Raw genomic sequence first — 12906 nt, 5'->3', positions numbered from 1 at the left:
ATACTAGTTCCCCCTCTATTGCCTGAAATAAAGAACCCTAGTACCTTTTGTGGTTTCAGCATGTCTTCATGTCACTGAAACTAGTGGCAATTATTACAGCCAGAGGATCAGTCACCAATAAAAGAATAGTTTCAAATGAGATCTTAATGACTGCCTATCTTACTTGTTTTGTGAAGTTTAAGGTAGCTTATATTTTAAAAGCTGAAGTTAAAAATAATAATATTCTCCTGGTCTGGCATATAGTAAAATTTGGCCATGCTGAGAGACCGCCTCTTTTCTTGATCTGGGAATTTTTTTTAATCTTTTCACATGTTATGCCTATAAGATTCAATTCTTGGCATACAGATCACATTGCTTGATTTAAAACTGTCCAGCAGATTTATTGGCATCAGGGAAGCCAACAGAATATTAAAATGCAGAACACATGCCTCCATAGACTCTGCCAGATGACAAAACACAGTTCTAGTCTCACAATATTTTTCACAGCCCATAAATGTAAAATTGATGATCAACTATTCATTTATAGAAATTTACTACCAGGCAAACTATAAGTCCTTCACTGAAATTTCTGCAGATATTTGGGAACCTTGATATAGTATTGAACCCATGATGCATGGGTACAGAAGATATAAGTTATCTCTTTACACATTCATTTGGCTACTAGGGTAGCCAAATATATATACAAAGTGGGGCAAAAGTAGGTTTACAGTTGTGAATATGCAAAGCAGTTTATTCTTATATTATTTATTATATTACTTTCCATACAAACATTACATATAAATAATATATGTAAAATTATTTTTCCTTGAGAATGCTACTTACAAAGTAAGATTCAGTATTTTGATAGGTTTTTTTTTTAAGTGTAAAAATATTTTATATATTCCTTGGCATCAAACCTAATTTTGCAGGAACCTATGATAGAATTTTATCATGTTCAAAGTGTTTAGCAAATGTTTTTTTGTTTCTCTGTATTTGTATATATTCTGGGCCTATCTGGTGTAGCTAAATTCCACTAATCAGAAATTCTGTTAGATTGTTCTGTTTGAAATTGCACTACTTCCTCTTATTACAGGGCACTGAAGAACTTGAAGTACGAATTCTGGTGCAAGCTCGGCCAGGCCAAGATATCAGGTAAGTTCAAAACATATAAAATGTGTAGCCAACTTTTTTTTCTGCATGTTCATGAACTCAGGAAAGAATGGTTTTCATAAATCCATAGTTCAGTCAACCATTAGCTTTCGGGTTTTTTAACAAGTAGGAAATGAATTTTCTGAACTCTGCAGTCCATGTCTGCTCTGCCTACATTTTCATGAAGATAGTAGAGGCAAATGAAATAATCAAAAGCAAAGATGAGACCACTGTTCTACCATAAGGAGGCCACATACTTTAAATGATCTTTGTTACATTGAAATATATTTACCCTGATTTCATTAACACCATTTGTCAAATCTCCTTGTGGCAAAGCTATGCTTCTCCCATCCTTATGTCAGGAGGCCAAGGTGAATGGACTTACCTATGTGAACACATAACTGGACCAACCTAAGTGACTCAAATAGAAATTGTTTCCTTGACTATAGTCTTATTAGCGTTTTTCTCCTTGCCACAAAACTAACAAGCTGTAGACTTTTTATCATTAATTCCATATAATTTATTGCCTTATATCAAAGTTTGCAATTGGCATTTTTGACAGAAATGTGGTACAAAGCAATTTATAAAGTAATTTTCAAATGTGAAATAACGTATTCCTGTTTAGCAATAATAGATATAAATTCTATTTTTGTCTTCTGTTTTATGATTTAATATTTTTAGTTTAAGAAACATGCAGTTTTTAGAATCTCTTCATTTCATTATTCTACTCCTGCCTCATCTGTTAACATTTTTCTCCTTAAAGTCTCCTTCTTCTCTAACACTAAAGTTTCCCTCTGAGTAGAAAATATTATTCTTACTCGTCATGCTTATGGTTCTGCTTTGACTTTCAGACCCATCGGCCATGACATTAAAAGAGGGGAATGCGTGTTGGCCAAAGGAACGCACATGGGCCCCTCAGAGATTGGTCTTCTGGCAACTGTAGGTGTCACAGAGGTTGAAGTTAATAAGTTTCCAGTGGTTGCAGTCATGTCAACAGGGAATGAGGTAAAAAAAGGAGGTGGGGGAGAATGGGACTTTCAGATAAAAGTGTTTCTGACACCTATGTTATAAATAAAAGAAAGTAGAAGTTACATATAAATAATCCCTTCCATTTATTAGAATGAAACAATGGCCTTTCCACACATGCAAAGAATGTTGAGGGATAGCTATAGATATTCAGCTGTGCAAACGCAGTACTTAGTCTATTAGGACAATGAATTGTGCCCACTCTGCTGCTGTGATGTAGGCCACCTCTTTGTGGGAAAGAATTCAGTGAATTGGGATATGATGGCTAGCCTATTCCTGCTAAAATTCCATATGATCTTTATGGAAGGGTTTGACAATCGGGTTTTTGTTTTTGTTTTTCACTAAAGATAGCATCTCTAGTAACATGTTATTTATAATGTATCAAATGTCATATGAGCCCTGATTTAGGAAGGAACATTTAATCAATCTTTTTCTGAGAATTCTCAAAAAAATTCCTATTCCCTGTTTTTCTTCGATTATACAAAAGTTCAATTGGAGGGTCTATAGTCAAACTAGGAATATTGAAAAGTAAATCTGGTTGAAATTCAAAGCCTAAGATCAGAATCAGAAACTATTGATATTTTAAGAATTAATTCCTCTGTCAAATCTCAGATGGAAGGTAGGGGAGGGTGGGGAAAGGGGGAGAGATCAACCAAAGGACTTGTATGCATGCATATAAAGCCTAACCAGTGGTCACGGACAACAGAGGGGTTGGGGTATATGCTGGGAGGGGTTTGGGATGGGAATGGGGGGATGAGGACTATTTTCCTGCCCTCACAGATTTGATAATCCTCTGAAAGGTTTTGATAGATTCTGTATGACTTCCTTCCCCTACTTTCTCTGGCCTGCAGTATTACCGTGGTTTTCTAAGGTAACAATGCTTCTAAATTCTATAATCTCTCATTTGACATAGCTCAACATTTCTCCCCTACTCCCATACAAAGTTAGCTGTTATTATGATTCTCTAGGATCATATAGCTTAGTTATGTTTGTTGCGTCTCTCTATGCGTAGCAATGTATTGGAAACTGGGTATAAAAGAGATAAAGCATAGTATCTCTCCTTAAGGCTTGAGATCCTCAAATAGCAAAAAAAACAACAGAAAAAAATCATTTATATATTTTCAGAGGCCAAAAGAAATGATACTTTTCTATCAATTCGGAAAGTTTATAATTTAATTATTCATAGCACAGGTTTCCTTAAGTATTAGTTCTGATTTCCCCTGATATATATGACTTCTCATATGTCCCATTATTGAAGCCAATGTCATATATTGGTAAGCAAAACAGTGGCCTTAAGCAATTGAAAGAATGCCACACTAGATATCTATGTATATCATATGTAAAATCTGCCCTGTATTTTGTGACTACATAAACTTGTTCATAATGAGAAATTATTTCAAAATGGGGGAGGTACTGTTATAGACTACAAAGTAGCCTCTGTAGACACTTGTTGATTTCAAAAAAAGTATATATATTAAAATTTAGTTAATACCATGCAATAATTACATAATTGTAGATATATGTTTCCAAAGTCATGCATTTGTTCAGTTAATATTTTTTAGCAACTTATTTTATGCTGAAAGCCCACTAGGGATTCTCTTTCCTAACCATCATACTTATAAGATATAAATGCACTGTTTTGTGAACCAGTGTTCTTAGATATTGAAAAGGAAACACAGCACCAAGTAGGACAGTATCAGGCTTTCTTCTCCAATGCGACTGGTCATCTTAGCATTCCACATAGCCATCCAAGAGTATTTTATTTGCTCTTTAAGTGATGTTCACATGAAAAGGAATAAGAATTATGCTAGAAGAGTATGGGAGTCAACAACTTAGAAGCTCCATGTCCTAAATAGGAATTACTTTTTCTTGTAACAATCTTAGGCAGTTTCCAGGGTCTTCACAAGAGAAATGCCCAGTTACAAGTGAAGCCCAAAGCTATACCTTCCCATTAAATATTTATCGTTCATTTGTATAGCACATTTGCAAGTTATCATTATTTATCACTTATACCATAAGAAATGTTACCTAGAAACAAGCTGACATTTTATCTTTATCAAATTCCCAGGGGTACAGAGCTAGGAAAGTTAACCTAAGGTCAAATTTGTCCTTAGAGATGGAAAAAGGTTTTGTTAATCCTTTTTCCTACAGATGCATTGTGTGTAGAAAATTAGAAACGAATAATAAAACTGATTACAAGTCATTCTGCTTTTTATTATCATCATGCACTGGCACATCTTCACAATATCAGTGATAAAATGCTCCTCTCCACTGGGGCAGACCACTCCCACTACTCTTTACCCCTTAGTATGGTGCCATACTGATGCTGGGCATGGTTCTGTCCACTGAGAATATTCCAGCAAGCAAGTAGGTTAGAAGGGTATTCAATAAACAAACTGATAAGTTATATAAAGAAAAAGAAAGGGTCAGATGATAAAGAATGGCACTAGAAGAGGAATTGCCAGATGTTATATGTTGAAACTTCCCTCAAAGTAGCCTGTTTATACTCTCCCCTAAACAATAAGGCAGGAAGTGTGAAAACTGTATTTCCCAGGCTGTCTTTTCAGCTGTGGTCCAGTTAGGCTTTGGGATGCATTAACATGATATTAGAAGGTGGAAAGAAATTACCAGAAGTATAAGCTCCTTGACTCTTAGTAATACTTTCCCCAATATCCCCAGGAATGCTGGTGACTTCCCAACAGTTGCTGATCTTTGGTAACCAATACATCTGTAACCAATTCCCTGTATTAAATTCTCCTTTCTCCCACACCCTCTTCATACCTAGAGGACTTTTGGTTTTCTTGTCTGGACCTGAATGATAGAGTCTTCTATTTCATATAAGGTAATTAGGCCTCACTGATAAAGTAGAAATCAGAAGGCATTGGAGGGCATATGTCATAGGAAGGGAATTGTGTTCCAAACAGCAGGAACAAACAGAAAAGCCCTGAGGTAAGGTGCATGCTTGCCATGTTTGAGGAACAGCAAAGATGTCAATGTGGCTGAAGTATAGGGGGAAAGTAGCAAAGGAAAAGGAGATGAGGGTTTTGTAACCTATATAATAAAGAGGTAATATGCAAATTGACCATCACAACCTCACAAGACGGCTACCTACGATCAGGCTGCCAGTGAGGTTAGTGAAGGGTGACCAAACGACTGAACAGCAGGCTGTATGGGGGGAAAGGAGGGGCATTTGGCTGGTGGCCCCGTTCCTTTGTTTTTTGCAACTTAACTTTTATTTGTGCTATGTCTTGAAAATACCTTCTCCCCATGCCCCGGACAGAGTCGGGAAGGGGGCAGCAAAAAACAGAAAATGTCCCTCCCTATTGCACATGAACCCTATATACAGGCCCACCTAGCCCAGGCCAGCAGGATGCTTGGCACATTCTTGGATCCCTGCTCAGGGCTGGGAGGGGTGACTGGTGGTAGCACACGTGAGAGGGGACATCTGGGTGGCCACTCTGGTCCTGACTACTGGTCCTGGCACTTCCCGGTCCTCTTTTCCTTCCTGGTCCTTCCTACAGCCCTAGTCCCTCTACCTGGATCAATCCTGGCCACAGATGGCCCCCCTGGCTCCTGGTGGTTCTGTCCTCTCCTCCCAGCCTGGAGGTCAAGGGAAGGTTATGGCTTCTCAGAGACTCTACAGCAGCCCTGTCACTCGTGTTCACACAGGGGAAGGGTGCATGTGGCAGAAGCAGTATAAATGTGGGTGCAGGGGCAAGTCCTCTGGGGTCACTTGGACAGTTTGCTGATGACGTGGATCAGGGCGGTGTTCTTATCCTTAAGGCACTAGTTGTCAGCACAGAGGTTGGACAGACCCTTCAGCTCCTCTTCCACTCAGCAGCCTTGTGCTCCAGGGCCCTGAGCTCAAATCTCTCTAGCTCCATCTTGAACTGCGACAGCCACATCATGGTCTCTGTCAGGGCCTCACAAAGTCTCTCGTTCTCAACGAGCAGCGTAGAGCTTCCTGAAGCCTCCCTCAGGCTCTTCCGATTTGGGCTGGGTTCTGGGTTGAGGACCTGCTGCCTAGGAGGAGAAGGGCTGGATTCTGGGCTGATATCCACTCGCTTCACCTCCTCCCCCTCCGAAGGCCCTCTTCTCTCCTTGCCAGCCCTGTGGTGCTCCTTGGAGGCCTGTAGTCCCTGTCCCTGTCCCGGTCCCTGCTGGTCAGGAGCCTCTACTCTTTGAGCAGGTCCATCAGAGTTCTTAGCCACAGGGATGCAGGGCTGCCAGAAAGGAAGCCCACTCCCCCGCTCTTGATATGGATGGGAGAGTCTAATCAGGGGCAGGCCAACAGAGGGGAAGAGCTGAGAGGTTTGCCGGCCAGCCCCACCCCCTGATTGAGCAGTTCACTGGCCAGAGTGGGCATCATAGCTACCAGGTGTTTGGTCATCATTGTCATCACAGACACTGGCTTTTTATATAGATAGATAGATTCTTTGGGTTCCTTCACAAGCGGCTGCTATAAAGCTAGGTCTTTAAAATCTTTTCCCCCACTAATAAGAGAAGGAATATGAAGTTGAGTGCCTACTATGCCCAGAACTCTATGTGCTTTATAACTAAAGCAACACTATGAGATTAGTATAATTATCCAGGAAATTGACACTCAAAAACAAAGCAACTAGCCTAACATAGTTTGTGTAAGTTATGTACTGTGTTTCATATCTAAGTCTTTTGGCTATAATGACTTTTCCCCACTATGTCACAATGCTTCCCACTAACGGTTTCTTAATTTTCATTTGCCCAACTTTTCAATGGCAATCTGAAATCTATCAGATTAGATAGTACATTACTTTCTTCCAGCTATATTACATATTTCTTGTCTAGATTAAAGACTATGGCTTACTACTAACACTTCAGGTAGCTTCACTCCTTCTAATCTATTCCTTTGCTTATTAAATATCAAAACTGGATGACTTCATCCTCCAACTACAGTTTTGCTCCCAAAATTAAAAACATTACTGAAAAAAATTCATAAAACTTGGATTGCCTGACCCACTACAAATTTTTGTCATTTAATGTCAACCTGGCACTTAAAGTTGCTCAATAATTCTGACATCACTGTTTATTTCTTAGCACGTTCCTGCAGTGGATAGATCATTCATACATTCTATACACCCTTTAAACCTTAATGGCAGCCCTACTTTCTCACTCTTGGCAGATAACATCATGTGTGACCTTTATGGGGAAAAATGAAACTAAAAAATACTTGTCAAACTGAACTAGATAAGGGGTCCCTCATTTTTCCTTCTCTTTACCTCATAATTTCCTCCATTTCTTTAGCTAAGTTTCTTTCCAACAATCTAAAAACAAAAATTAGGACAAATTTAATCAGATAACCAAAAATTCCTGGGAACCTTATTTTTACAACAAACAAAATAAATGTCAGCTAGCTTTAGGAACTAAACAGAAAAGGATGGGGAAAACAAAAACAACAGAAAAGTATCACAGCTTATTGTAGTGCTGGACTTATTGATAATCCCCCAACCAAAGAGGCTCTAGAGATCTCAATGAAGTACAATGTAACCAGTATGAGATCACTGGTGGCAAGGGATTCTCCCTAAATCTTGGTAAAACCTCAATGACTCAAAATCTTAATACAAGGACAACCAAGGAAATTTGTTGATCATACAAAACTGAATATATGGAAGTTTCTGAGCAAAGGTGAGTATCACCTTGATAGAATCTCAGTAGTGTCTCAAAAGAGGGAAGTTACAAAAGGAAATAGGATTTTAAGGACTGGAGTTGTTCCTGGGTGGTTTTTAAAGTAAAAGTTTATAAGTAAGGTCTAGGCAAAAATTGGTCATATTTTGTAAACTAAATGAGTTGCTGAAACAATTCATCTTTTCTTTGTAGCACATGAGCCCATGTGATTTACTATAGTCTCAAATTGTCCATGGTCTTATGTTAGAGAATATAGGTCAGAACAAGCTTGTGTTAAAACAATTTGACTTAAGATAGTTTGAGTTAAATGTCATGGTTTGGTACAATTTATCTGTTATACAAGTAATAGTAAAGTTTTGCAAGTTGATGTTTCTGTTTTGTTTCTCAGAAAGAGTCAGTAGGTAAGATAACCAATTATAATGCTCTTATAGAAATTCAGACTTATTGAATGCCTGAAATTGGGGTTGGGGATGGGCAGTATTGCCAAGAGAATGAATGAAAACATTGGGTCAAAGAAGAAATGGATTACATTATAGGGGTGTCGAACTCAATCAGAGAAGGGGCCAAAATCTAAAATCCAGCCTAAATCGCGGGCCAAATGGTTTACTGAACAGTCATAAACAGTCATTGTGATGTAAACGCAGCGAGTGCAGTGATGACAGCGCGGTGCGGGCCACATTGCAAGGCCTGGCGGGACGGATTTGGCCCGCGGGCCTTGTGTTTGACACATGTGGATTACAGTGTTCTTAATAATTCAAATCGCAACGGGGGGAAAATGAATCAAAGGTTAAATATTTGAAAACTAGGAAGACAGTGGTACCATTGACAATAACAAACAGGAAATTGAATTTTAATATATGGTAATTAGGAAAGTAATAAGATATGGAGATATTGGGTTATGTATTGTTTTCTTTTTTTTTCATTCTAGAATGTAAAGTTCTTTTTAATTAAAGTATAGGTAACAAACAATATTAGTTTCAGGTGTTCAACAATGATGTGACATTTATATACTTTATGAAGTGATCACCATGAGAAGTAACCATCTGTCACCATACAAAGTTATTGTGATATTATTAACTGTATTCCCTATGCTGCACTTTATATCCCGTAACTTATTTGTGTTATAAGTTTGGACCCTTTAATCCTCTTCACTTTTTTGCCCATACCCCCACCTCCCAACCCTCTGGCAACTATTAGTTTGTTCTTTGTATCTATGAGGCTGTTGGTGTGGTTTGATTTGTTCATTTGTTTATTTTTTTTTAATTTCACAAATAGTGAAATGATAAATCATTTGTATTTCCCTGATTTATTTCTCTTAGCCAATATCCTCTAGATTCCATCCATGCTGTCACAAATGACAAGATTTCATTATTTTTTATGGATGAGTAATATTCCATTATGTGTCTGTGTGTGTATCACTTCCCCTTTATCCATTTATCTATTAATCTATACCATGGCTATCTATAATAATAAAAGCATAATATGCTAATTAGACCAGACATCCTTCCCATCATGCTTCCTTCTGGACAAAGCTGCAGCATGCTGTGGCCTTGCACAAATTTCATGCATCAGGCCTCTAGTTATAAATAATACTGCAGTAAACATAGGGGAGCATATATCTTTTCCAATTAGTTATAAATAATGCTGCAGTAAACATAGGGGAGCATATATCTTTTCCAATTAGTGTTTCAATTTTTTTTTTTTTTTTTTTTTTTTTTTGGATAAGCACCCAGAAGTAGAATTGCTGGGTCCTGCTTTGTCTCATTATAGTCTTTGCCTTAAAGTTTATTTTGTCTGGTAAAAGTATTGCTGCCTCAGTTTTCCTTTCCATTTTCATGTAATATATTTTTCCATTCCTTTATATTCATTCTGTATTTGTCTTTCAAACCGAAGTGAGTCTCATGTAGGCAGCATATGTAAGGGTCTTGTTTTTTTACCCATTCAGTCATCCTGTGTCTTTTGAATAGCGCACTTATTAGTCCATTTACATTTAAATTTTTTATAAGTATAAAATGTATTTAAAATCACCCACCAAGTTTTGTATAATCAGGAATGATACAATTTGCAATAGCTTTTTATTTAAAAAAAAAAAATTCAGGACAAAGATTTAAAATATAATTTTAATTACAGTATTCATTTAGCCTTATCCTGTAGAACAATTTAAAAAATGAAACTTTGCTCTAAATAAATGAGACACAATGAAAATATAATAAACAATTTCCACAACTATCTTTACATGTATGTTTCAATAATGGTACATTTCAGTGCCTTTTGCTACATAAACAAGAAATCATGTACAACTGTTGTGCACCAAAACTTAGCTTAATTCGATCTTTCAAGTAACATGCAATTTCAACTCACAAGTCTTCAAGTACTGCTAGTAAGTGTTGCCTTGTATGCAGAGCACTATGATCTTGAATTGAAATCATTATTAAGATTCTACTTTCCCTTCTACATAAAGTGCTTTTTCTTTAAACTGCTTTCCCCATATGTTAACATCAACAACAAAAAGATACTTTAGAGTTTTAAAATATTTTTCTTATTATTTAATTGTACAGGATATGTAAAGTAACTATTGATAGTTAAGTACTTGTTGTCATTTAGATTGTTTTCTCTCTAACTTTATAAGTGGTCTACTAACTTTACTAATATGTTTGCCTTTTTTAATGAGATTTTATTTCATGTATTTTCTTTTTTCTAGTTTTGGCCTTTTCTTTTCCACTTAAAGAATTCCCTTTAACATTTCTTTTAATGCTAGTTTAGTACTGATGAACTCCTTTAGCCTTTGCTTATCTGGGAAACCCTTGATCTCTCCTTGCTGGGTAGAGTATTCTTAGTTATAGGGTTTTCCCTTTCATCATGACACTCCCTTATGGCTTGCAAAGTTTCTGTTGAATAACTGATAGTCTTATGGTCATTACCTTATATGTAACCAGTTATTTTTCTCATGCTACTTTTAAGATTCTCTCTTTAACTTTTAATATTTTAATTATGATGTGTCCTGGTGTGGGTATCTTTGGATTCATCTTATTTGGGACTCTCTATGCTTCCTGGATATGGATATCTGTTTCCTTCACGAGATTAGGGAAGTTTTCAGCCATTATTTTTTTCAAAAAAGGTTTCCATCCCTTTCTCTATCTCTCCCCTTTCTGGGATCCCTATGATGCAAATGTGAATATACTTGGTGTTATATCAGTGGTCCCTTATGCTCTCCTTATTCTTTTGAATTATTTTCTCTTTTTGTATCTTCCAATTGGGTGATTTCCACTATCCTATCTCCCTCATTAGTAATTCATTTTTCTGCATCTTCTGATCTGTTGATTCCCTCTAGTATATTTTTTATTTTAATTGCTATATTCTTCAGTTATGATAGGTTCTTTTTTTATAATTTGTCTGTTGAAGTTCTCACAGAGTTTATTCACTTGCCTACAGAATTGGATGAGCATCTTGATAACTATTACTTTGGTGTTTTTTAGGGTATTTTTTAATATATAAACATTTTCTTTATTGATTATAGTATCACATAATTGTCCTTATCCTCCCATTCCCATCCCAAATCCCTCTCCATGTATGCCCTCCCTTGTTGTCCATGACCATTGGTTAGGCTTATATGCATGCACACAAGTCCTTTGGTTGATCCTCCCCCAATCCCTACCCTTCCCTACCTTCCTTCTGAGGTTTGGGACTATTATTTTGATCTCTTTACCTAGTAGACAGCTTAGTTCCATTTTGTTTAGGGTTCTTTTCTGGGAATTTGTCTTGTGTTGTTTTTATTTGGAACATATTATTTTGTCTCCTCATTTTGCCTTTTTGTTTCTGGGTATTAGGTAGGTCATCTATGTCTGCTGGCCTTGAAAAAGTACCCTTATTTAGGTGTTCTGTGGGTTCCATTGGTGGAATCCCCCCTTGCTAGGTGCTCTAGAAGTGTTTCCTGCATGGACTAGTATGGTCTTCTGTTGTGGTGGGCCACAACTGCTTTGAACACACTGGCAGGTGAGGCTAGTCTCTGGCCTGGCTGGCTGTGAGGCACTGGCTGCAAGTCCAGCTTCAGCTTGTTACAGACACACTGCTGTGTGCTGGTGCTCCTGAGGCTGCCCACCAAGAGTGGCAGGTTAGAAACCACTTGGAGGGGTTCCAGCCTGGTGGGTCCTCAGGGAAATACTAAAGTAGGTAAACAGTGTTAGCAAGGTTAATAGAAAGTGTCAGAAATGGCACCTGCCAGCATCCAACCAAGCAGAAGAAAGGAAGGGGAAAGACATGGTGCCCACCAGCACTTCGGACTCTGGAAAAATTCTGACAGATCCCTTTCCCTCCAGCAGATGCCCTAAAATTATCAATGCATTAGCTTCACGTATGACCCAGGTGCTTTTTAAATTGCTACTTCTGCACTGGGATTCGGAAAGAGTGCAGCCTTGTTTTACTACAATCCTTTGACTCCCAAACCTAAGCCCTGTTGGTTTTCAAAGTCAGATATTATATTGGCTCCTCTTCCTGATACATGATCCCTAGGCTGGAGTTCGGACCCCTCCCTCTTCAGGGGGAGACCTTTGCAGTTGTGATATCTCTCCCACTGTGAGTCACTGCATGGGGAGTAGAGAGTAAAAAAAGTTTCTGCCCCTTCTATCTCTTTGAGTATGGCTTTTTTTTTTTTTAATCCTTAGTTGTAGAAAATCTATTATGCTAGTTTTTAGGTCATTCTCAGAGATAACTGTTCTATATGTAGTTATGTCTCTGAGAGAAAGTGTGCTCAGGATTTCCCTAGTTCACCATCTTTAACGAAAGCCTGGAGCCTTGCTCATAAATGCCAATTTAACTTGTCTGTGAAATGTCATTACTACTGGTTGGTGCACAGTCCCTGCAACTGCTTTGTATTTTTTTTTCTTTTGTATTTCAACTGTAGTAAGTTTCTGACATCATCCAGAGATGACCAGAAGTATAAGATACCAGAAATAGTACTCAGCTTTAAAAAGGGAATATTGTGAATTTATTCTAGTATGTCAGTTTTATCATCTTTCACCCAATTCTGTATGCTTTCTTTGAAAATACTTGAAATGCACTATAAATCCCTTATTTCATTGTGTTAATTTTACA

General features: G+C 37.6%; 1 protein-coding gene across 13 annotated transcripts in view; it reads left to right on the top strand.

Moving 5' to 3' along the window:
• Positions 1-12906, top strand: part of GPHN (gephyrin) — a 355412-nt gene that overhangs the window by 298712 nt on the left and 43794 nt on the right. For all 13 annotated transcript variants that reach the window (XM_036434071.2, XM_045579636.1, XM_036434065.2 and 10 more), the window contains 2 exons: positions 1073-1131; positions 1980-2133. In XM_036434071.2, coding sequence (XP_036289964.1) covers positions 1073-1131; positions 1980-2133 — 213 coding nt within the window. The remainder of the gene's footprint in view (positions 1-1072; positions 1132-1979; positions 2134-12906) is intronic.

This window comes from Pipistrellus kuhlii, unplaced genomic scaffold (assembly GCF_014108245.1).
Source record: "Pipistrellus kuhlii isolate mPipKuh1 unplaced genomic scaffold, mPipKuh1.p scaffold_m20_p_1, whole genome shotgun sequence".
NCBI lineage: Eukaryota > Metazoa > Chordata > Mammalia > Chiroptera > Vespertilionidae > Pipistrellus > Pipistrellus kuhlii.
Note: the sequence above shows the minus strand (reverse complement) of the source record. Positions and strands in the feature narration are given on the sequence as shown.